The 25533-nt window shown below is 46.6% G+C and overlaps 1 protein-coding gene across 1 annotated transcript in view; it reads right to left on the bottom strand.

Moving 5' to 3' along the window:
* ddah1 (dimethylarginine dimethylaminohydrolase 1) overlaps positions 1–25533 on the bottom strand; it is a 143570-nt gene that overhangs the window by 23477 nt on the left and 94560 nt on the right. Inside the window, exons 2-4 of the mRNA XM_020499503.2 lie at positions 17670–17769; positions 16347–16420; positions 12454–12573 (exon numbers count right to left, since the gene is read on the bottom strand). Of these exons, the coding sequence (XP_020355092.1) occupies positions 12454–12573; positions 16347–16420; positions 17670–17769 (294 nt within the window). The remainder of the gene's footprint in view (positions 1–12453; positions 12574–16346; positions 16421–17669; positions 17770–25533) is intronic.

Genomic DNA, 25533 nt, shown 5'->3' with positions numbered 1-25533 from the left:
TTATAGTGGATTTATCGGTGGTGACAGTGTTTCCTAGCCTCAGTGCAGTGGGCAGCTGGGAGGAGGTGCTCTTATTCTCCATGGACTTTACAGTGTCCTAGGATGCACATTTCTGCTTGAAAAAGCTAGCCTTTGCTTTCCTAACTGCCTGTGTATATTTGTTCCTAACTTCCCTGAAAAGTTGCATATCATGGGGGCTGTTCGATGCTAATGCAGAACGCCACAGGATGTTTTTGTGTTGGTTAAGGGCAGTCAGGTCTGGAGAGAACCAAGGGCTATATCTTTTCCTGGTTCTACATTTTTTGAATGGGGCATGCTTATTTAAGATGGTGAGGGAGGATCTTTTAAACAATAACCAGGCATCCTCTACTGACGTGATGAGTCAAATATCCTTCCAGGATACCCGGGCCAGGTCGATTAGAAAGGCCTGCTTGCTGAAGTGTTTTAGGGAGTGTTTGACAGTGATGAGGGGTGGTCGTTTGACCGCAGACCCATTACGGATACAGGCAATGAGGCAGTGATCGCTGAGATCTTGGTTGAAAACAGCAAAGGTGTATTTGGAGGGCAAGTTGGTTAGGATGATATCTATGAAGGTGCCCGTGTTTATGGATTTGGGGTTGTATCTGGTGGGTTCATTGATAATTTGTGTGAGATTGAGGGCATCAAGCTTAGATTGTAGGATGGCTGGGGTGTTAAACATGTCACAGTTTAGATAACCTAGCAGCACGAGCACTGAAGATAGATCAAATCAAATTTAATTTAATTTGTCACATACACATGGTTAGCAGATGTTAATGCGAGTGTAGCGAAATGCTTGTGCTTCTAGTTCCGACAATGCAGTAATAACCAACGAGTAATCTAACCAAACAATTTCACAACAACTACCTTATACACACAAGTGTAAAGGAATGAAGAATATGTACATAAAAATATATGAATGAGTGATGGTACAGAACGGCATAGGCAAGATGCAGTAGATGGTATCTCATACAGTATATACATACAGTATGAGATGAGTAATGTAGGGTATGTAAACATTATATGAAGTGGCATTGTTTAAAGTGGCTAGTGATACATTTTTCATCAATTTTTACATTATTAAAGTGGCTGGAGTTGAGTCAGTATGTTGGCAGCAGTCACTCAATGTTAGTGGTGGCTGTTTAACAGTCTGATAGAAGCTGATTTTCAGTCTCTCAGTCCCTGCTTTGATGCACCTGTACTGACCTCGCCTTCTGGATGATAGCTGGGTGAACAGGCAGTGGCTCGGGTGGTTGTTGTCCTTGATGATCTTTATGGCCTTCCTGTGACATCGGGTGGTGTAGGTGTCCTGGAGGGCAGGTAGTTTCCCCCCGGTGATGCGTTATTCAGACCTCACTACCCTCTGGAGAGCCTTACGGTTGTGGGCGGAGCAGTTGCCGTACCAGGCGGTGATACAGCCCGACAGGATGCTCTCGATTGTGCATCTGTAGAAGTTTGTGAGTGATTTTGGTGACAAGCCGAATTTCTTCAGCCTCCTGAGGTTGAAGAGGCGCTGTTGCACCTTCTTCACGACGCTGTCTGTGTGGGTGGACCAATTCAGTTTGTCCGTGATGTGTATGCCAAGGAACTTAAAACTTACTACCGTCTCTACTACTGTCCCGTCGATGTGGATAGGGGGGTGCTCCTTCTGCTGTTTCCTGAAGTCCACGATCATCTCCTTTGTTTTGTTGATGTTGAGTGTGAGGTTCTTTCCTGACACCACACTCCCGAGGGCCCCTACCTCCTCCCTGTAGGCCGCCTCGTCGTTGTTGGTAATCAAGCCTACCACTGTAGTGTCGTCAGCAAACTTGATTATTGAGTTGGAGGTGTGCATGGCCAGGCAGTCGTGGGTGAACAGGGACTACTACAGGAGAGGGCTCAGAACGCACCCTTGTGGGGCCCCAGTGTTGAGGATCAGCGGGGGTGGTCCGTCAGGAAGTCCAGTACCCAGTTGCACAGGGGGGGGGGGGGGTCGAGACCCAGGGTCGATGAGTTTGGAGGGTACTATGGTGTTAAATGCTGAGCTGTAGTTGATGAACAGCATTCTCACATTATTATTCCTCTTGTCCAGATGGGTTAGAGCAGTGTGCAGTGTGGTTGCGATTGCGTCATCTGTGGACCTATTGGGGCGGTAAGCAAATTGGAGTGGGTCTAGGGTGTCAGGTAGGGTGGAGGTTATATGGTCCTTGACTAGTCTCTCAAAGCACTTCATGATGACGGAAGTGAGTGCTACGGGGCAGTAGTCGTTTAGCTCAGTTACCTTAGCTTTCTTGGGAACAGGAACAATGGTGACCCTCTTGAAGCATGTGGGAACAGCAGACAGGGATAAGGATTGATTGAATATGTCCGTAAACACACCAGCCCGTCTGCGCATGCTCTGAGGGCGCGGCTGGGGATGCCGTCTGGGCCTGCAGTCTTGCGAGGGTTCGCATGTTTAAATGTTTTACTCACGTCGGCTGCAGTGAAGGAGAGTCCGCAGGTTTTGTTCGAATTGTTTGGGTACAGACCTGGATAGTAAGACAGAACTCTGCAGGCTATCTCTGCAGTAGATTGCAACACCGCCGCCTTTGGCAGTTCTATCTTGTCAGAAAATGTTATAGTTAGGGATGGAAATTTCAGGGTTTTGGTGGAATTCCTAAGCCAGGATTCAGACACGGCTAGAACATCCGGATTGGCAGAGTGTGCTAAAGCAGTGGATAAAACAAACTTAGGGAGGAGGCTTCTAATGTTAACATGCATGAAACCAAGGCTATTACGGTTACAGAAGTCATCAAAAGAGAGCGCCTGGGAAATAGGAGTGGAGCTGGGGGCTGCAGGGCCAGGATTAACCTCTACATCACCAGAGGAACAGAGGAGGAGTAGGATGAGGGTACGGCTAAAGGCAATCAGGACTGGTCGTTTAGTGCGTTCAGAGCAGAGAGGAAAAGGAGCAGGTTTCTGGGCGTGAGAGAATAGATTCAAGGCATAATGTACAGACAAAAGTATGGTAGGATGTGAGTACATTGGAGGTAAACCTAGGCATTGAGTAATGATGAGAGAGATATTGTCTCCAGAAACATTTAAACCAGGTGATGTCACCGTATATGTGGGAGGTGTAACTAAATGGTTGGTTAAGGCATATTGAGTAGGGCTAGAGGCTCTACAGTGAAATAAGACAGTATTCACTAACCAGGACAGTAATGGACAAAGTGTATTGATATTAGGGAGAGGCATGCATAGCCGGGTGATCAATAGGGGTCCAGCGAGTGGTTGGGCTGGCTGGAGACACGGCGATTCAGACAGCTAGCCTTGTATATATGCCTTGTCCATCCCTTACTTCAAAGGCAATTATAGTCAATGAACTAATCACTCATCATCATATTGATGTGATTGGCCTGACTGAAACATGGCTTAAGCCTGATGAATTTACTGTGTTAAATGAGGCCTCACCTCCTGGCTACACTAGTGACCATATCCCCCGTGCATCCCGCAAAGGCGGAGGTGTTGCTAACATTTACGATAGCAAATTTCAATTTACAAAAACAAAATGACGTTTTCGTCTTTTGAGCTTCTAGTCATGAAATCTATGCAGCCTACTCAATCACTTTTTATAGCTACTGTTTACAGGCCTCCTGGGCCATATACAGTGTTCCACATTGAGTTCCCTGAATTCCTATCGGACCTTGTAGTAATAGCAGATAATATTCTAATCTTTGGTGACTTTAATATTCACATGGAAAAGTCCACAGACCCACTCCAAAAGGCTTTCGGAGCCATAATCGACTCAGTGGGTTTTGTCCAACATGTCTCTGGACCTACTCACTGTCACAGTCATACTCTGGACCTAGTTTTGTAACATGGAATAAATGTTGTGGATCTTAATGTTTTCCTCATAATCCTGGACTATCGGACCACCATTTTATTACGTTTGTAATTGCAACAAATAATCTGCTCAGACCCCAACCAAGGAACATCAAAAGTTGTGCTGTAAATTCACAGACAACACAAAGATTCCTTGATGTCCTTCCAGACTCCCTCTGTCTACCCAAGGACACCAGAGGACAAAAATCAGTTAACCACCTAACTGAGGAACTCAATTTAACCTTGCGCAATACCCTAGATGCAGTTGCACCCCTAAAAACATTTGTCATAAGAGCTAGCTCCCTGGTATACAGAAAATACCCGAGCTCTGAAGCAAGCTTCCAGAAAATTGGAACGGAAATGGCGCCACACCAAATTGGAAGTCTTCCGACTAGCTTGGAAAGACAGCACCGTGCAGTATCAAAGAGTCCTTACTGCTGCTCGATCATCCTATTTTTCCAACTTAATTGAGGAAAATAAGAACAATCTGAAATTCCTTTTTGATACGGTCGCAACGCCAACTAAAAAGCAATATTCCCCAAGAGAGGATGGCTTTCACTTCAGCAGTAATAAATTCATGAACTTCTTTGAGGAAAATATCATGATTATTAGAAAGCAAATTACGGACTCCTCTTTAAATCTGCGTATTCCTTCAAAGCTCTGTTGTCCTGAGTCTGCACAACTCTGCCAGGACCTAGGATCAAGAGATACACACCAGTGTTTTAGTAATATATCTCTTGACACAATGATGAAAATAATCATGGCCTCTAAACCTTCAAGCTGCATACTGGACCCTATTCCAACTAAACTACTGAAAGAGCTGCTTCCTGTGCTTCCTATGTTGAACATAATAAACAGCTCTCTATCCACCAGATGTGTACCAAACTTACGAAAAGTGGCAGTAATAAAGCCTCTCTTGAAAAAGCCAAACCTTGATCCAGAAAATATAAAAAACGAATCAGCCTATATCGAATCTTCCATTCCTCTCAACATTTTTAGAAAAGGCTGTTACACAGCAACTCACTGCCTTCCTGAAGACAAACAATGTATACGAAATGCTTCAGTCTGGTTTTAGACCCCATCATAGCACTGAGACTGCACTTGTGAAGGTGGATAATGACATCAGACCTAGGCTGCATCTGTCCTCGTGCTCCTAGACCTTAGTGCTGCATTTGATACCATCGATCACCACATTCTTTTGGAGAGATTGGAAACCCAAATTGGTCTACACGGACAAGTTCTGGTTTAGATCTTATCTGTCGGAAAGATATCAGTTTGTCTCTGTGAATGGTTTGTCCTCTGACAAATCAACTGTAAATTTCGGTGTTCCTCAAGGTTCCGTTTTAGGACCACTACTTTTTTACCTCTTGGGGATGTCATTCGAAAACATAATGTTAACTTTCACTGCTATGCGGATGACACACAGCTGTACATTTCAATGAAACATGGTGAAGCCCCAAAATTGCCCTTGCTAGAAGCATGTGTTTCAGACATAAGTAAGTGGATGGCTGCAAACTTTCTACTTTTAAACTCGGACAAAACAGAGATGCTTGTTCTAGGTCCCAAGAAACAAAGAGATCTTCTGTTGAATCTGACAATTAATCTTAATGGTTGTTACTCTGGACCCTGATCTCTCTTTTGAAGAACATATCAAGACCATTTCAAGGACAGCCTTTTTCCATCTACGTAAAATTGCAAAAATCAGAAACTTTCTGTCCAAAAATGATGCAGAAAAATTAATCCATGCTTTTGTTACTTCTAGGTTAGACTACTGCAATGCTCTACTTTCCGGCTACCCAGATAAAGCACTAAATAAACTTAAGTTAGTGCTAAATACGGCTGCTAGAATCCTGACTAGAACCCCAAAATTTGATCATATTACTCCAGTGCTAGCCTCCCTACACTGGCTTCCTGTCAAGGCAAGGGCTGATTTCAAGGTTTTACTGCTAACCTACAAAGCATTACATGGGCTTGCTCCTACCTGATTTGGTCCTGCCGTACACACCAACACGTACGCTACGGTCACAAGACGCAGGCCTCCTAATTGTCCCTAGAATTTCTAAGCAAACAGCTGGAGGCAGGGCTTTCTCCTATAGAGCTCCATTTTTATGGAATGGTCGGCCTACCCATGTGAGAGATGCAAACTCGGTCTCAACCTTTAAGTCTTTACTGAAGACTCACCTCTTCAGTGGGTCATATGATTGAGTGTAGTCTGGCCCAGGAGTGTGAAGATGAACGGAAAGGCTCTGGAGCAACAAACCCCCCTTGCTGTCTCTGCCTGGCCGGTTCCCCTCTTTCCACTGGGATTCTCTGCCTCTAACCCTATTACAGGGGCTGAGTCACTGGCTTACTAGGGCTCTTTCATACCGTCCCTAGGAGGGGTGCGTCACTTGAGTGGGTTGAGTCACTGATGTGATCTTGTCTGGGTTGGCGCCCCCCCTTGGGTTGTGCCGTGGCAGAGATCTTTGTGGGCTATACTCGGCCTTGTCTCAGGATGGTAAGTTGGTGGTTGAAGATATCCCTCTAGTGGTGTGGGGGCTGTGCTTTGGCAAAGTGGGTGGGGTTAAATCCTTCCTGTTTGGCCCTGTCCGGGGGTGTCATCGGATGGGGCCACAGTGTCTCCTGACCCCTCCTGTCTCAGCCTCCAGTATTTATGCTGCAGTAGTTCATGTGTCTGTGGCTCGGGTCAGTTTGTTATATCTGGAGTACTTCTCCTGTCCTATCCGGTGTCCTGTGTGAATTTAAGTATGCTCTCTCTAATTCTCTCTTTCTCTCTTTCTTTCTCTCTCTCGGAGGACCTGAGCCCTAGGACCATGCCTCAGGACTACCTGACATGATGACTCCTTGCTGTCCCCAGTCCACCTGACCGTGCTGCTGCTCCAGTTTCAACTGTTCTGCCTGTGATTATTATTATTTGACCATGCTGGTCTTTTATGAACATTTGAACATCTTGGCCATGTTCTGTTATAATCTCCACCCGGCACAGCCAGAAGAGGACAGGCCAACCCACATAGCCTGGTTCCTCTCTAGGTTTGTTCCTAGGTTTTGGCCTTTCTAGGGAGTTTTTCCTAGCCACCGTGCTTCTACACCTGCATTGCTTGCTGTTTGGGGTTTTAGGCTGGGTTTCTGTACAGCACTTTGAGATATCAGCTGATGTACGAAGGGCTATATAAATAAATTTGATTTGATTTGAGCTAGCAGACCGGGGCTAGCAAGCTAGCAGACTGGGGCTAGCAAGCTAGCAGAAGGGTCTTATAGGGACATATCTTTGGAGGAAAGCTTGTTTTGGCCTCCGCGTGAATTGACGTTGATAGACCAGTCGTGATGGATTAATAGGGTTCCCGAGTCCATTTGGCAAGATAGGTGTAGTGGCCCAAGAAATTTGCCAATGGATCTATACAGCTAACAGTCCAATATGCTCTACCCAGCTAGCAGCTAGCGGGCCGTGGCTAGCGGATGGGCATTCAGGGGACGGCGCGATATCGAGGCCAGTTGAATACCCCCTCGAGCAGATTACGTCGTAGTCCAGTCATGAAGAATCGGCGGGGTTCCGTGCCCAGTACCGGCAGTAGAAGGGGTCCGGGTATTGTAGCCCAGGAGTGGTGGGCCTCTTTAGCTAGCCGGGAGAAAGGGCCTAGCATGGGATAGCTCCAGGCTAATTGGTGCTTGCTCTGGGACTGACGTTAGCCAGTACTCGGATAGCAGCTAGCTAGCTGCGATGATCCAGATGAAAATGTCCAGAGCTTGCGGTAGGAATCCGGGGATATGGTGAGAAAACAGGTCCGGTATGCTCTGGTATGAGTCGCGTTGTACAAACTGGTGAGAGATTTCCGAGATAAAGGTTAGCTGTTGACCGCTAGCAGTGGTTTGCTGACTACTAGCTAGTAGCTAGTGAGCTGGCTAGCATCTGTTGGGGGATTCCGGATTTGAGGTGAATAATACTTTAGAAAAAAACAGATCCGCACCACATTGGGTGAGGCGGGTTGCAGGAGTGTTTTGAAGTTGAGTTTTCGAAAAATTATAAAAAATATATGCGAAGAAAAAGATATACACGGGACACGACAAGACGAGGACAAAAGACGTCTGACTGCTACGCCATCTTAGAACAATCCAGCCAGCAAATATGACAATGGTGTCCAGCCTAGGAGACATACAAGAAAAGCAGTCTGTAGGAAATGCAAGACTAACAGGACAACGAGGATGGAACTGATGATGAACAATGCCTGAATGATGTTAGACCAGATGAATGATGTTAGACCAGCTGAATGATGTTAGAACAGCTGAATGATGTTAGAACAGCTGAATGATGTTAGAACAGCTGAATGATGTTAGACCAGCTGAATGATGTTAGACCAGTACTGCTTATCCCACACCTCCTGGGCACAATTCACCCTTTACTTAACTCGGCCCACAGAGATATTGTCGCTACTGTCAAGCTTACAAACCCCCTGCAGATGAAAGTTGTGCTATCTGATGTAAGACAATGGGGCATAACAAAAACTACTGACACTACTTATTGAATTAGTGCATGTCTTTCTTCTAGTCACTAGTACACAGTGTATTTTCAGTAACACATTTAGAATATGTGGAATGTTCACAGTTCACACAATAATCTTCCCCGACCCGTGTAGACAATGGTTGTTTTCAAAAACATACAAAAACAGTTCCTATCCAAAAGTCTTCCAAATCCTAACAGTCAAGGGATCAGGAGAATGGTTATTACACTCTAATAGTTTCCTGTTGATGTCATTATTTTTGATTGGTCCTTGACACACATTTCTTCCCAGAGAACAGACTGTTATTGGCTAATGTTCCGTGTGTATTCCTGTCCGCTTAGGTCGGTGTCTAATCAGGAAGCTGAATGCGGGGGCACAAGTGGTTTGTGGTGGTGTGTTCAGGGGGTCTGCTGCTCTTCATGATCTGATTAGGCCAGAGGCTGGACCAGAGGCTGGACCAGAGGCTGGGTATATTGGGCCTAGGGCTGGAGTATTGGGCCTGAGGTCTAGGTCTGAGACTGGGGTATGGGGCTGGGGTATTGGGCCTGAGGTCTAGGTCTGGGGTATAGGGCCTGAGGTCTAGGTCTGGGGTATAGGGCCTGAGGCATAGGTCTGGGGTATAGGGCCTGAGGTCTAGGTCTGGGGTATAGGGCCTGAGGTCTAGGTCTGGGGTATTGGGCCTGAGGTCTAGGTCTGGGGTATTGGGCCTGAGGTCTAGGTCTGGGGTATTGGGTCTGAGGTCTAAGTCTGGGGTATTGGGCCTGAGGTCTAGGTCTGGGGTATTGGGCCGGAGGTCTAGGTCTAGAGTATTGGGCCTGAGGTCTAGGTCTGGGGTATTGGGCCTGAGGTCTAGGTCTGGAGTATTGGGCCTGAGGTATAGGTCTGGGGAATTGGGCCTGAGGTCTAGGGTATAGTGCCTGAGGTCTAGGGTATAGGGCCTGAGGTCTAGGTTTGGGGTATTGGGCCTGAGGTATTGTGCCTGAGGTCTAGGGTGTAGGGCCTGAGGTCTAGGTCTGGGGTATTGGGCCTGAGGTCTAGGTCTGGGTTATTGGGCCTGAGGTCTAGGTCTGGGGTATAGGGCCTGAGGTCTAGGTCTGGGGTATTGGGCCTGAGGTCTAGGTGTAGATCTGGGGTATTGGGCCTGAGGTCTAGGTCTGGGGTATTGGGCCTGAGCTCTAGGTCTGGGGTATAGGGCCTGAGGTCTAGGTCTGGGGTATAGGGCCTGAGGTCTAGGTCTGGGGTATTGGGCATGAGGTCTAGGTCTGGGGTATTGGGCCTGAGGTCTATGTCTGGGGTATTGGGCCTGAGGTCTAGGTCTGGGGTATAGGGCTTGGTCCAAGCCTAGGGGGGGTCAGTCAGTCAGGGAGTCCTGGAAGCGTGAAATACCAGGAGCCCTGGCCTGCTGGAAAGGCAAAATGTGGTGAGGGAGAAGGAGCATTTCAGGAAGAGAGGGAGTATTTGTGGGAGATGACTTCACGGCTGAGGCTTGGCAGTGATAGCAGTGGAGAGCCACGATTGTTATGAGTGCGTTCAGTTGATGGAATTCATCCGGTCCACGTCCTCGGTCCTCAGCTTGGGAGGGCTAAACATAGTATGACTGCAGACTATGCAAGGCACACACACATGCACGCAAGGACACGCACACACAGACACTCGCACGCAAACACGCACACACAGACACTCGCACGCAAACACGCACACTGGCTGCCACATTCGGGTGCCATCATCCATACTGTATCCAAACCATGACTCAGTATCAGGCCAGACATGGTGACATGACAATAGAGTCACAGCCTGCTCTAATAACAAATTCCCAGTTTGGTTTGTTGACAACACAACATACTAACCTTATCCCTGCTCATCTCATCACCACTACTTCAATATCAAGATTAGGGGTGCGTTCACAAAAGCTCACCCCAAGGGAATCCAGCCAGCAGGCATGCAATATAATTAGATTAGAGCTACATTCACAACAACAACCCCGTTAAGTTCATTAGAGCTACTTTCACAACAATAGCAAACCATTTGCATTCGTTACAATAGCATTCACAACCACCCCTTTATGTTCATTACACCTACATTCACTAGTCACTTTCACCCTGAGCAGAACATTACCTAATTGAAAATCTGATCTCAGACATTCATTAAAATATTTTATAACCAGAGCTAATTGCTTGTTGGAGAGGGGGTGATGTAATGTGTAATTACAACACTGTGAGACACTGTCATTAACTCATGCTAATGACCCTTCTCTCTCTCTCTCTTTCTCTTCAGTACCTAATTAACAGGGCTTGATAATAGTATGGAATCTTAATGGGGCTCCAGTCTGTATCAAATAAAAGTGTGTTGTATTAGTTAGCTGTCACCATGACCTAATAATTAATCAGCAGTGTATTAGTATGTGGATATGCTTGCCTTAGTGTGTTAAATGAGGATAACATAGGGGGGCAAATAAGGGACTAAACCTATGCAGTCTTTACACATCTCACTGATAAGAATACTTGTGGACTACAGGAAGAGGAGCTGATGCAATTGTAGCAGCTAATGGGGGTCCACATAAAGAGATGTGTCTGTCTGTCTGTCTGTCTGTCTGTCTGTCTGTCTGTATCTGTCTGTCTGTCTGTATCTGTCTGTCTGTGGTTGACATGTGTAGATGGTTTACTGACAGTGTTACAATCCTCTGCAGCCCTGGGCCAGTAGGGGGCGACGTCTCCCTGAGTAGGCAGATGAGGAGGAACCCTATGACTGAGAACTCCTGGTTGTCAACTCTCCGATGCGTGTGTCTCGGGTGCGTTTGTGGTCTTGTCTGTAAGGTTTCAAAACCTCCCACATTCTGTTGCGTGTCTGTACTGTGTGTTTACACTGAGTTGCATGCCAGCCGCGGGTACACCACTACTGTCTGTAGTTAGATGTGGTGTGTGCATGCCAGTCTTCTGCCATGGTGATGGGGAATTCCGTGTGTCTGTCCATCAGAAAATAACAGGCAGAGATTTATTTCAACAGCCTCCGTGAATGGCATTAAGTACCAACATGTCACTGTCAGTGTGTTTGTGTTTGTTCCCCGTCCATTACGAAGAAGATCTGTATTCCCGATAGGGAGTGTGTGCTTGTGTTTTGTTTTAACTACCAGAAAGCCTCACAAGGATAGTAAAACAAGGAAAATTGGATAAATGGGGGATATTTCACCGGGTCCCCACAAGAAAAAAGTAGATTGAGGTTAAATATTGTATAACAGGGATTACACAGTAGATTACCTACGAACATACATTTATCAGAGGGAGATCACATTGATATCATGTGGTTTCTGCAGGCTTGTAGAAGTTTCAGTCAGAGGCAGGCATCAAACCACAGAGAGAGGGAGGGTGATCTGGACGTGTGTGTGAGGTGGTGGTGATGGTACTGAGTCAACATGTGCGATGTCCTGTCTTCCCTGTCAACGGTACTGTTGCTTTACGCTGAAGAATCCATCTTCTCAATGCAGTGTGCTTACCTCACTTGTTTGTATTCGGCGCATGTGACAAATAAAATTTGATTTGATTTTATATGACTTAGAGGTGAGATGAGGTTGGGTAATATGAACACCGAAATGATCTCCATATGATGGCCAAGGGCAAGATGATAGCCGTTATTCAGCGCATCAAGTGTGAGATCTCACCTGAAAAAACCCTCCTCAATACAGAGACCTAATTTTACCACTAAGAACTTGAAGAATTTCTATCAAAACTTTAGGTATTGCAAACGTAACTGTGCATTAAAAGATTTTATGTGTTCCATTTATATTTTATTGAAATGCAAATTGTAACACAAGCACAAAATGATTGGGTAAATGGCGAGCCATGATGGTGGATAAATTGCAAAGCTCCTGAAAGGAGAAAGATAGTAAGCACTGTAATGTTTTCACCATTTTGTGCTTGTATAAGAATGGAAAGAATATTGTGATGTACATTTTCTACTGGACGTGTTTAAAAATACACGATGATGGGATGGGAGAGTATATTTCAATTATGGTTTCTGCAAACACTATTAAACTAAGAGATGGTGCAAAGGAAAGTAAGAACATAGTTCTATCTTGCATGACCCGCTCATTGGTGACTCATACCTTCAGGGCTTTCTGGGCTGGTTCGCTGGAGCCAATCACGATGAGGCCTGGTCCTCCCATGCTGCAGAAGCTCTTCAGGTGTAGACCATCAGTGACAGGGACGGTGGACACAGCGTAGTCCTGCAAACACACAACAACCCTACTGCATTACAGGGACCGTTGACATAGTCCTGCAAACACACAACAACCCTACTGCATTACACACACTGATAATTGGACTAAACAGGCCCCACTGGGAAAGGTAACCTAACCGGCATTGGTTGAGAGTTTGACAGATGAGTTCACCAAAGCCCTAGGCCACTGATTAGCTGAGCGTCTGAGAGGTGAGGTCACCGGAGCCCCAGGACACAGGCCCCTCCCCTCAGTCTGTAATTACAGCGGTGGTTTTAGGACAGAGAGAGAGAACAGTCCATGACTTGGGTGACTGGAGTCTTTGACAATTTTTTGGGCCTTCCTCTGACACTTCCTCTGATAGGTCCTGGATGTCAGGAAGTTTGGCCCCAGTGATGTACTGGGTCATCCGCACTACCGTCTGTAGCGCCTTACAGTCTGATGCAGAGCAGTTGCCATACCAGGCGGTGATGCGACCAGTCAGTGATGCTCTCGATGGTGCAGCTGTAGAGCTTTTTGGGGACCCATGCAAAATCTTTTCAGTCTCCTGAGAGGGAAAAGGTGTTGTTGTGACCTCTTCACAACTGTCTTGGTGTGTTTGGACCATGATAGTTCTTTAGCTCACTGCACATGTTGCCTGTAATCCATGGCTTTTGGTTGCGATATGACGTACAATCACTGTGGGGACGACGTCGTCGATGCACTTATTGATTAAGCTGGTGACTGAGGTGGTATACTCCTCAATGCCATTGGATGAATCCCGGGAACATTTTCCAGTCTGTGCTAGCAAAACAGTCCTATAGTGTAGCATCCGTGTCATCTGACCACTTCCATATTGAGCGAGACACTGGTACTTCCTGCTTTAGTTTTTACTTGTAAGCAGGAATCAGGAGGATATAATTATGGTCAGATTTGCTAAATGGAGGGCGAGTGACAGCTTTGTATGAGTCTCTCTTTGTGGAGTAAACGGCGTGATAGTACCCCCCCCCCCCCCCCCCCAAAGGTGCGGACTCCGGCCGCAAAACCGGACTCTAAAGGGTAGTGTCCAGGTGTGGGACGTGGCCCCCGCTCCTCCTCAGTCTTGGCCCACTTAGGTGCGGGCCCCGGACTGAAGGGCGCCACTGGACTGAGGGGCACCTCTGGACTGAGGGGCGCCTCTGGACTGAGGGGCGCCTCTGGACTGGGGGGCTGCGATTCTGGCAGCTGTGGAGTGAAGGGCGACTCTGGCGGCTCCGGAGTGAAGGGCGACTCTGGCGGCTCCGGAGTGAAGGGCGGCTCTGGCGCCTCTGGACTGACGGGCGGCTCTGGACTGAGGGGCTGCGATTCTGGCAGCTCTGGAGTGAAGGGCGACTCTGGCGGCTCCGGAGTGAAGGGCGGCTCTGGACTGACGGGCAGCTCTGGCGCCTCTGGACTGACGGGCGGCTCTGGCAGCTCCGGACAGGAGGGTGGCTCTGGCAGCTCCGGAAAGGAGGGCTGCTCTGGCAGCTCCGGACAGGAGGGAGACTTGGTTCTGGCCAGGACTCACCAGGCTGGGGAGACATAAAGGCGGCGTCTTCCTTGGCCGAGGCACAGGATACACAGGGCTGTGGAGGCGCACTGGCGGTCTCGACCGCATAGCTGCCCCCCCCCCATTCTGGCTGGATGCCAGTTTCCACCCGACAAATGCGGGACGCTGGCACCGGGCACACCGGCCTGTGAATACTCGGCCGAGACACAGTGCACATCACTCCATAGCACGGGGCCTGATCTGTCACCTGCTCGCCCCCGTAAGCACGGGGAGTGGGCTCAGGTCTCCAACCTGACGCAACCGAGGTGCACACAAACACACACGGAAAAATAATTACCCACAAAACACAGGTGGGAAAAGGCTACCTAAGTATGGTTCTCAATCAGTGACAACGACAGACAGCTGTCCCAGCCAAAAACAAAGAAATACAAAAACATAGAAAAAATAACATAGAATGGCCACCCTAGTCACACCCTGGCCTAACCAAAATAGAGAATAAAAAGCCTCTCTATGGCCAGGGCGTGACAAGTACGTTGTCTTCTTGTGACATGGGTTTGATTAGCAGGTCCACTATGGCAGGAATGGACATGTTATATGGAGCGTCAATTCACTGCTATGTCATATCTGAAACATCATACCTTCCCCTGTTTCTCTGGCCTGGTCCATATTAAGGGAAAAGTTCATTTGACTTACTTACTAAATGTTACTTACTTTAACCTCTTTATGCTTAAGAGTCAGCCTAGATGAAAGCAAATCTCCTCTCTGACTGGAACAAGGGATTGCATTTCCTGACAGTTTATCATGTGTGAAATTGTCCTCTTCCCCTCATCACCAAAGTCTTTCCTGCTCTCTTAACTCAACCCTCAGAGTTCATTTGAATGAATCAAAGCAAAGTAGACCACTTAATCAAACTGTCGTCATTCCTTATCAATGGAAAGACAGTTTAGCCCAAACAGTGATTCAAAGAGATAGAGAGCAGAAGTAAAATGCCCTCCACTGAGCTTATTGTGAGAGACATGATAACAACTTATCATATTGTGGGGAATCTCAGCGATGTGTTCAGCTTTGAGATACATTTTGAGTGAGAAGTTCTGCTGTGCTAATTGTAATGTATGTTCATTCATTTCTAGAGAATGTTTTACTTATGGCGTCTGACTGATGCTGTACAGTGTTGTGACCCTGAATGGGAGACAGTAGCCATGTACATTAGTCTCCCCTGCACTTTGACCTCCTCCACTCCCTCCGTTTCCCCCAATCAACAAGGATCATAAAGGAGAAGAAGAGATCTAACCCCTCACTCACATCTGTGGTTAATCCTGGCCTGACCAGAACAGAATGTTCAATGGTCCTAAATGTGATAAAGGAAGGAGGAAAAACGATAGGGAAAAAGACCCGACTTATCAAGAATAAAAGTGAGAGGCTGAGAGAGATATGATGGTGGAATTTAAATGAGTCACAGACTGGGTCAGAAAAACAGGCAGTAAGAAACATTCAGATTATTGTTGGGGGTTGAACTCTCCAGGACCCCATGGCCTTACAAGTCAGCAAAGGCCTTCTGACTGTGTGTGTGTTAAGGAGACTGGGGTTGAATGACCCTCTTTTACCTAGAGTATATGCACTGATCTTCCAGTCCTCTAATATCTCAGTACAGTATGTGCAGGCCTTCTCTGGTTTCTCTTCGGTACTAATTCAATCAATTCATCTCATTAACTAACCATAGATTCCTGATACACCAGGTTTGCCAACTAATCAATGTCAAATCAAATGTATTTCTAAAGCCCTTCTTACATCAATCAGCTGATATCTCAAAGTGCTGTACAGAAACCCAGCCTAAAACCCCAAACAGCAAGCAATGCAGGTGTAGAAGCACGGTGGCTAGGAAAAACTCCCTAGAAAGGCCAAAACCTAGGAAGAAACCTAGAGAGGAACCAGGCTATGAGGGGTGGCCAGTCCTCTTCTGGCTGTGCCAGGTGGAGATTATAACAGAACATGGCCAAGATTTTCAAATGTTCATAAATGACCAGCCTGGTCAAATAATAATAATCACAGTAGTTGTCGAGGGTGCAACAAGTCAGCACCTCAGGAGTAAATGTCAGTTGGCTTTTAATAGCTGATCATTGAGAGGTTGTCGTCTAATCAATAGCTGATTAGAATGCCCTGTGGCCCTCGAGACCCCTGAACGAGACCAGGATTACCTCACTAATGGTGGTTTGATAGCACAGGAAGTCAATCTGAATAATCTCAGGGTGTACTGCTCTAGTCTGCTCTCACTCACCTTGAACGCGTCCGCCAGGATCTCAGCTCCTCTCTGATTGGTCCGTTTGGAAAGGCCCACGAAGAATTCTCTACCTGAGGAAAAACAGACGACAACCTGTGGTCAGTATGGAGAGCGAGAGAAAATAGAGGCATAAACAGATAGAGAGAGAAAGGAAGAAGAGAAGAGAGACACAGACGGATAGACAGACAGAGAGAGATAGATAGAAAGATAGAAACAGGAGTGGCCTTGTCACAACTTCTTCCGAAGTCGGTTCCTCTCCTTGTTCGGACGGTGTTCGGCGGTCGACGTCACCGGTCTTCTAGCCATCGCCGATCCATTTTTCATTTTCCATTTGTTTTGTCTTGTTTTCCCACACACCTGGTTTTCATTCCCTCATTACGTGTTGTGTATTTAACCCTCTGTTCCCGCCGTGCGGAATTGTTTGTTTAAGTGCTTGTGCCAACACGTCGTCGTGTTGTCTGGTGCACGACGGCGTTTGTACCCATACGTTGTTATTCTGGATGCCGGTGGTTTGGTAAATTAAACTGCTCTGGTTATTACCCAGTTCTGCTGTCCTGCGTCTGACTTCCCTGCCACCAGTTACACACCCCTTACAGGCCTGAACGTTTTGCTCACCACTCCAGAGCAGAGCGAATGGGCGTAGCTGCTGAGCTTTTACAAATGATCCATTAGCGACGCCGTTGCCAAGAGGAAATGTTTTTAGCCCTGCCTGCCATGTGAAACCCATTTCAGTTGGATGAGATGGGAGGAACACACCACGGAGAAAGAGCCAACGTCTAGAAACTCAATTAAGTGTTCTAGGGCTTTTTCCAAGCCCTAAACAGCATACAGAATGAACCACACTAGATTCACAGGCAAGGCAGCACAACTGATACAGAACATACAGAGAGGGAACATTATAAAGACCTCGATTTCTCTACCTCTGCTCTCATCAGGTTTATTGTGAGCTGCCTGATGTGGAACAAGGCAGCTGATGAAATTAGATGGTGTGTGTTTGTGTGTGTGGGGGAGGCTTCTTTTCCATTTGAGAGAACCATTTTCAATCATGCATAAAAATGGTACCAGACAGCCAGTCAGTTTGTAATTTGCCATTTTAGTTCAGGTCACATCAACTACTTGACTATTCAGAGTTACAACTATTCTGAACAATTTTAATCACACCCCTGTGGTGATAGGTCTTATCATTTGCATGATAAAGTGGTCATAAATGTTTAGTTCACTGAATATAGCAGTTTCCATAGTGATCAATTATGGTAGTGGCAGTGGCCTTGGCAGGTAATGGTGATAATGGTGTTTTATTGATGGGATATGGTGGTGTACCTGTAAAGAGGACGTCCCCTCCGTCCAGAGTGGCGTTCTCATCAGACATGTCAACGATGTTCAGGCCCAGCTCCTTCAGGGTCTGCCGTATGGCCGCTGTCTAGAAAACACAAAGACACAGAGAGACACATGGTTAAGACACAGAGAGACACATGGTTAAGACACAGAGAGACACATGGTTAAGACACAGAGAGACACATATGGTTAAGACACAGAGAGACACATGGTTAAGACACAGAGAGACACATGGTTAAGACACAGAGAGACACATGGTTAAGACACAGAGAGACACATGGTTAAGACACAGAGAGACACATGGTTAAGACACAGAGAGACACATGGTTAAGACACAGAGAGACACATATGGTTAAGACACAGAGAGACACATGGTTAAGAGACAGAGAGACACATGGTTAAGAGACAGAGAGACACATTGTTAAGACACAGAGAGACACATGGTTAAGACACAGAGAGACACATGGTTAAGACACAGAGAGACACATGGTTAAGAGACTGAGAGACACATGGTTAAGACACAGAGAGACACATATGGTTAAGACACAGAGAGACACATGATTAAGAGACAGAGAGACACATGGTTAAGAGACAGAGAGACACATGGTTAAGAGACAGAGAGACGCATATGGTTAAGACACAGAGAGACACATGGTTAAGACACAGAGAGAGACACACATGGTTAAGACACAGAGAGAGACACACATGGTTAAGACACAGAGAGAGACACACATGGTTAACACACAGAGAGACACACACATGGTTAAGACACAGAGAGAGACATACATGGTTAAGACACAGAGAGGGAAACACATGGTTAAGACACAGAGAGAGAGACACACGGTTAAGACACAGAGAGAGACACACATAGTTAAGACACAGAGAGAGACACACATGGTTAAGACACAGAGAGACACACACATGGTTAAGACACAGAGAGAGACACATGGTTAAGACACAGAGAGACACACACATGGTTAACACACAGAGAGAGACACACATGGTTAAGAAACAGAGAGACACACACATGGTTAAAACACAGAGAGACACACGGTTAAGACACAGAGAGAGACACACGGTTAAGACACAGAGAGAGACACACATGGTTAAGACACAGAGAGAGACACACATGGTTAAGACACAGAGAGAGACACACATGATTAAGACACAGAGAGAGACACACATGGTTTAGACACAGAGAGAGACACACATGGTTAAGACACAGAGAGGGACACACATGGTTAAGACACAGAGAGAGACACATGGTTAAGACACAGAGAGAGACACATATGGTTAAGACACAGAGAGAGACACACGGTTAAGACACAGAGAGAGACACACATGGTTAAGACACAGAGAGAGACACACATGGTTAAGACACAGAGAGACACATATGGTTAAGACACAGAGAGAGACACATGTTTAAGACACAGAGAGACACACGGTTAAGACACAGAGAGAGACACACATGGTTAAGACACAGAGAGAGACACACATGGTTAAGACACAGAGAGAGACACATATGGTTAAGACACACAGAGACACACACGGTTAAGACACAAAGAGAGAGACACACATGGTTAAGACACAGAGAGAGACACATGGTTAAGACACAGATAGACACATATGGTTAAGATACAGAGAGAGACACACATGGTTAAGACACAGGTACACACACATGGTTAAGACACAGAGAGAGACACACATGGTTAAGATACAGAGAGACAGACATGGCTAAGACACAGAGAGAGACACATGGTTAAGACACAGAGAGAGACACACGGTTAAGACACAGAGAGAGACACACATGGTTAAGACACAGAGAGAGACACACATGGTTAAGACAGAGAGAGAGACACACATGGTTAAGACACAGATAGAGACACATGGTTAAGACACAGAGAGAGACACATATGGTTAAGACACAGAGAGAGACACACGGTTAAGACACAGAGAGAGACACACATGGTTAAGACACAGAGAGAGACACATATGGTTAAGACACAGAGAGAGACACATATGGTTAAGACACAGAGAGAGACACATGGTTAAGACACAGAGAGAGACACACATGGTTAAGACACAGATCGACACATATGGTTAAGACACAGAGAGACACACATGGTTAAGACACAGAGAGACACACATGGTTAAGACACAGGTGCACACACATGGTTAAGACACAGAGAGACACACATGGTTAAGACACAGAGAGACACATATGGTTAAGACACAGGTACACGCACATAGGGACCCACACACAAAACATTCACTGCATGCCATCAATCTGTACCGCAAAGAGCTGAGATTACATTGTAATGAGATTACATTACAACACACACCAACAGTAGAGCTCTCAATGACATCACATGGGTCATATACATACTGAGGGTAGCCCCACAGCACAACAAAAAGTGTTCATTCACAGAAAGGTATTACGATGATATCATCATTACATATCATGTAAAATACGAGCGTTAAAAGGCAGATGATCAGACAGCAGAGACAGGTTCTTGTTATGAAGCACGACAATAAAACCAAAACAGTCTGTCCAAGAGATCATCATTACATCATCTTAGCGATCCACGAAGTCATAACACAGGAAGTATGTTAAAGTGTTTCTGAGGCCGCGACTGGAAAGAGGGGTACATGGAGAGGAGACCAACACTAACCTAAAAAGGGTTGGAGGATTAAAAAACAATCAATCTAAGTCAAAGTGTTCCTGGGGCATTCTCTGGGTCAGCTGTGTGTGTGTGTCTCTGTAGAAGAATACCAGTTGTTTGGTGGAGATGAACTGGGTCAGTATCGTCTGGCCGTGAGGGCTCTGACCACCCAGTCTGTTTTTGGGGTCCCCAGGGAACTAGGACCATCGAGATTCCACAGGCCTCCATCTCACCATGACCTCAGCCTAGCTGACACCTGGGCCAAGCCATGAGTCACCCAGGTAGCTTGTCATGCGGGCCACGCACAGATAACACAAACACGTAGTTTCTTACGCTCCCCCACACACACACACACACACACACACACGCACACACACACACACACACACACACACACACACACACACACACACACACATCCAAGACCTCCCTTGTACCTCCCTATAGGTAGATACTATGAAGTCAATTCTTAATGGTCAGCAAGGAAAATAGCTATTGGAATTGGACCAGACATTGTTTCCTTTAGAAAGTTATCAGTGGCAACACCTTCAGCTACAATTGAGATGAATAGTAATTGAGATTAATAGTAATTGCCCTAAGATTTTAGGTCTACTTTCCCTCTCTGTGGCCTTATATTGTGTAGGGAGCTAAATCACATAAGTCAACATCTCCCTTTTTTCAGTTTCATCTCCATTTCTCTATATCTCACTACTCTTTCCTTCCTTGCGGTTTAAGGATGGAGAAAGCGCAACAAGGGGTTAAAATTCAACTTTATAATGAGTCCCCACCCCTTAGTCACCCTGCTAAGCCAGCTACCCACCCTGGTCTACTCCAACATTCCCCTACAGCTGACCAGCCTACTCCACCATTCCCCCACAGCTGACCAACCTACTCCACCATTCCCCCACAGCTGACCAGCCTACTCCAACATTCTCCCACAGCTGACCAGCCTACTCCACCATTCCCCAACAGCTGACCAACCTACTCCACCATTCCCCCACAGCTGACCAGCCTACTCCAACATTCTCCCACAGCTGACCAGCCTACTCCACCATTCCCCCACAGCTGACCAACCTACGCCACCATTCCCCCACAGCTGACCAGCCTACTCCACCATTCCCCCACAGCAGACCAACCTACTCCACCATTCCTCCACAGCTGACCAGCCTACTCCACCATTCCCCCACAGCTGACCAGCCTACTCCACCATTCCCCCACAGCTGACCAGCCTACTCCACCATTCCCCCACAGCTGACCAGCCTACTCCACCATTCCCCCACAGTTGACCAACCTACTCCACCATTCCCCCACAGCTGACCAACCTACTCCACCATTCCCCTACAGCTAACCAGCCTACTCCACCATACCCCTACAGCTGACCAGCCTACTCCACCATTCCCCCACAGCTGACCAACCTACTCCACCATACCCCTACAGCTGAGCAACCTACTCCACCATTCCATAACCATGGGCACCCTCATAGATATTATCCTGACCAATTGCCCTCCAAATACACCTCTGCTGTTTTCAATCAGGATCTCAGCGATCACTGCCTCATTGCCTGCCTCCGTAATGGGTCAGCGGTCAAACGACCGCCGCTCATCACTGTCAAACGTTCCCTAAAACACTTCTGCGAGCAGGCCTTTCTAATCGACCTGGCCCGGGTATCCTGGAAGGATATTGACCTCATCCCGTCAGTAGAGGATGCCTGGTCATTCTTTAAAAAGTAATTTCCTCACCATCTTAAATATACATGCCCCTTTCAAAAAATGTAGAACTAAGAACAGATATAGCCCTTGGTTCACTCCAGACCTGACTGCCCTCGACCCCGCGTTATGCAACTTTTTATGGAAGTAAGGAACCAATAGTCAGTTAGGAAAGCAAAGTTCTGGGACACTGTAAAGTCCATGGAGAATAAGAGCACCTGCTCCCAGCTGCCCACTGCACTGATGCTAGGAAACACTGTCACCACCGATAAATCCACGATAATCGAGAATTTCAATAAGCATTTCTCTACAGCTGGCTATGCTTTCCTCCTGGCTACTCCAACCCCAGCCAACAGCTTCACACCCCCCGCAGCTACTTGCCCAAGCCTCCCCAGCTTCTCCTTTACCAAAATCCAGATAGCTGATGATAGCTGATGTTCTGAAAGAGCTGCAAAACCTGGACCCATACAAATCAGCTGGGCTAGACACAGCTGCAGAACATCTGTAAATAGCCCATCCAACTACCTAGATCATCCCCATATCGTTTTTAATTCGTTTTTTTTGCTCTTTTGCACACCAGTATTTCTACTTGCACATCATCATCTGCTCATCTATCACTCCAGTGTAAATTTGCTAAATTGTAATTACTTTGCTAGTATGGCCTATTTATTGCCTTACCTCCTTACTCCATTTGCACACACTGTGTATAGATTTTTATATTGTGTAATTGATTGTACTTTTGTTTAACCCACGTGTAACTCTGCTTTGCTTTATCTTGGTCAGGTCACAGTTGTAAATGAGAACTTGTTCTCAACTGGCCTACCTGGTTAAATAAAGGTGAACATTAAAAACATGATTCTTTTAAAAATAATCCCCTACAGCTGAACAGTCTACTCCACCATTCCCCTACAGCTGACCAACCTACTCCACCATTCCCCTACAGCTGAACAGTCTACTCCACCATTCCCCTACAGCTGACCAGCCTACTCCACCATTCCCCTACAGCTGACCAGCCTACTCCACCATTCCCCTACAGCTGACCAGCCTACTCCACCATTCCCCTACAGCTGACCAGCCTACTCCACCATTCCCCTACAGCTGATCAGCCTACTCCACCATTCCCCTACAGCTGACCAGCCTACTCCACCATTCCCCTAAAGCTGACCAGCCTACTCCACCATTCCCCTACAGCTGACCAGCCTACTCCACCATTCCCCTACAGCTGACCAGCCTACTCCACCATTCCCCTACAGCTGAACAGTCTACTCCACCATTCCCCTACAGCTGACCAGCCTACTCCACCATTCCCCTAAAGCTGACCAGCCTACTCCACCATTCCCCTACAGCTGACCAGCCTACTCCACCATTTCCCTACAGCTGACCAGCCTACTTCACCATTCCCCTACAGCTTACCAGTCTACTCCACCATTCCCCTACAGCTGACCAGCCTACTCCACCATTACCCTACAGCTGACCAGCTTACTCCACCATTCCCCTACAGCTGACCAGCCTACTCCACCATTACCCTACAGCTGACCAGCCTACTCCACCATTCCCCTACAGCTGACCAGCCTACTCCACCCTTCCCCTACAGCTGACCAACCTACTCCACCATTACCCTACAGCTGACCAGCTTACTCCACCATTCCCCTACAGCTGACCAGCCTACTCCACCATTCCCCTACAGCTGACCAGCCTACTCCACCATTCCCCTACAGCTGACCAGCCTACTCCACCATTCCCCTACAGCTGACCAGCCTCCATCAATGCAGTTGCCCCTCTCCTTTACCTTCCCCTCTGCCTCACCATGTGGCACTCTGACTGGACTGGAGCCTCTGCTATTGCAATCACAGCTGCAGCCTACACGAATATTTGTCAACCCACCAACTAATGATCAGGTCTACGCATGCAGACAGACAGACAGTGTGTCATAGCTACAGTGGGGAGAACAAGTATTTGATACACTGCCGATTTTGCGTGTCATAGTTATCTATGGGCGTTCCAACAGACAGACAGTGTGTCATAGTTATCTATGGGCGTTCCAGCAGACAGACAGACAGACAGACAGAGAGACAGACAGACAGTGTGTCATAGTTATCTATGGGTGTTCCAGCAGACATACAGACAGTGTGTCATAGTTATCTATGGGCGTTCCAGCAGACAGACAGACAGAGAGACAGACAGACAGTGTGTCATAGTTATCTATGGGCTTTCCAGCAGACATACAGACAGTGTGTCATAGTTATCTATGGGTGTTCCAACAGACAGACAGTGTGTCATAGTTATCTATGGGCGTTCCAGCAGACAGACAGACAGACAGAGAGACAGACAGACAGTGTGTCATTGTTATCTATGGGTGTTCCAGCAGACATACAGACAGTGTGTCATAGTTATCTATGGGCGTTCCAGCAGACAGACAGACAGAGAGACAGACAGACAGTGTGTCATAGTTATCTATGGGTGTTCCAGCAGACAGACAGTGTGTCATAGTTATCTATGGGTGTTCCAGCAGACAGACAGTGTGTCATAGTTATCTATGGGTGTTCCAGCAGACAGACAGACAGTGTGTCATAGTTATCTATGGGTGTTCCAACAGACAGACAGTGTGTCATAGTTATCTATGGGCGTTCCAGCAGACAGACAGACAGAGAGACAGACAGACAGTGTGTCATAGTTATCTATGGGTGTTCCAGCAGACATACAGACAGTGTGTCATAGTTATCTATGGGTTTTCCAGCAGACAGACAGTGTGTCATAGTTATCTATGGGCGTTCCAACAGACAGACAGACAGTGTGTCATAGTTATCTATGGGTGTTCCAGCAGACAGACAGTGTGTCATAGTTATCTATGGGCGTTCCAGCAGACAGACCTGTTCTGTAACTAATGGTGATTGACGTAGCATAACTCCTCATCATTTTGAATGGCTCACAGAATGGCTGCTGTCAAAAATGTACTTAAGATTCTGGCAATTAAGTTTTTCGCATAGTCAAATGCGAATGTACCTGAAGACTTCCAGTCATTGCGCTAATGCTAGTTAGCATTGGTTCGTGAATACCTCTAACTTCATTCATACTGCACACAGAGACATAAAAATGGTATCCATGAGTTGCCAGAATGTAGTACCCCCTTAACAGCAGTTCGTATTGGACTAATATTACTGACTATATATAACCATGATTCTATCCACAGTTTTTATGCGAGTAAAGTCATGCCATATAAAATAAAAAATCAAGACAGCTGTGATGGAAACTGGGAGTTTTGGTACAATTTTATAACTGCCGATCATTTGTTCATTCGACACGGTGAGATCTTTTCGTGTCAGTAAAATGTATTATGCAAAAATTGGCAGTGGAAACTCCTTAATGCGCAACTATTGATATAATAACCACAGTATGGAAGTAAACTGGTGTGTGGTTCTCTCACTACGACTTGGGAAACCAGGCTACAGATTAAATAAATGATGATGAATTTCACAGGGT

The sequence above is a fragment of the Oncorhynchus kisutch genome, linkage group LG13 (assembly GCF_002021735.2).
Source record: "Oncorhynchus kisutch isolate 150728-3 linkage group LG13, Okis_V2, whole genome shotgun sequence".
NCBI lineage: Eukaryota > Metazoa > Chordata > Actinopteri > Salmoniformes > Salmonidae > Oncorhynchus > Oncorhynchus kisutch.
This window is presented reverse-complemented; position numbering and strand designations above follow the sequence as displayed.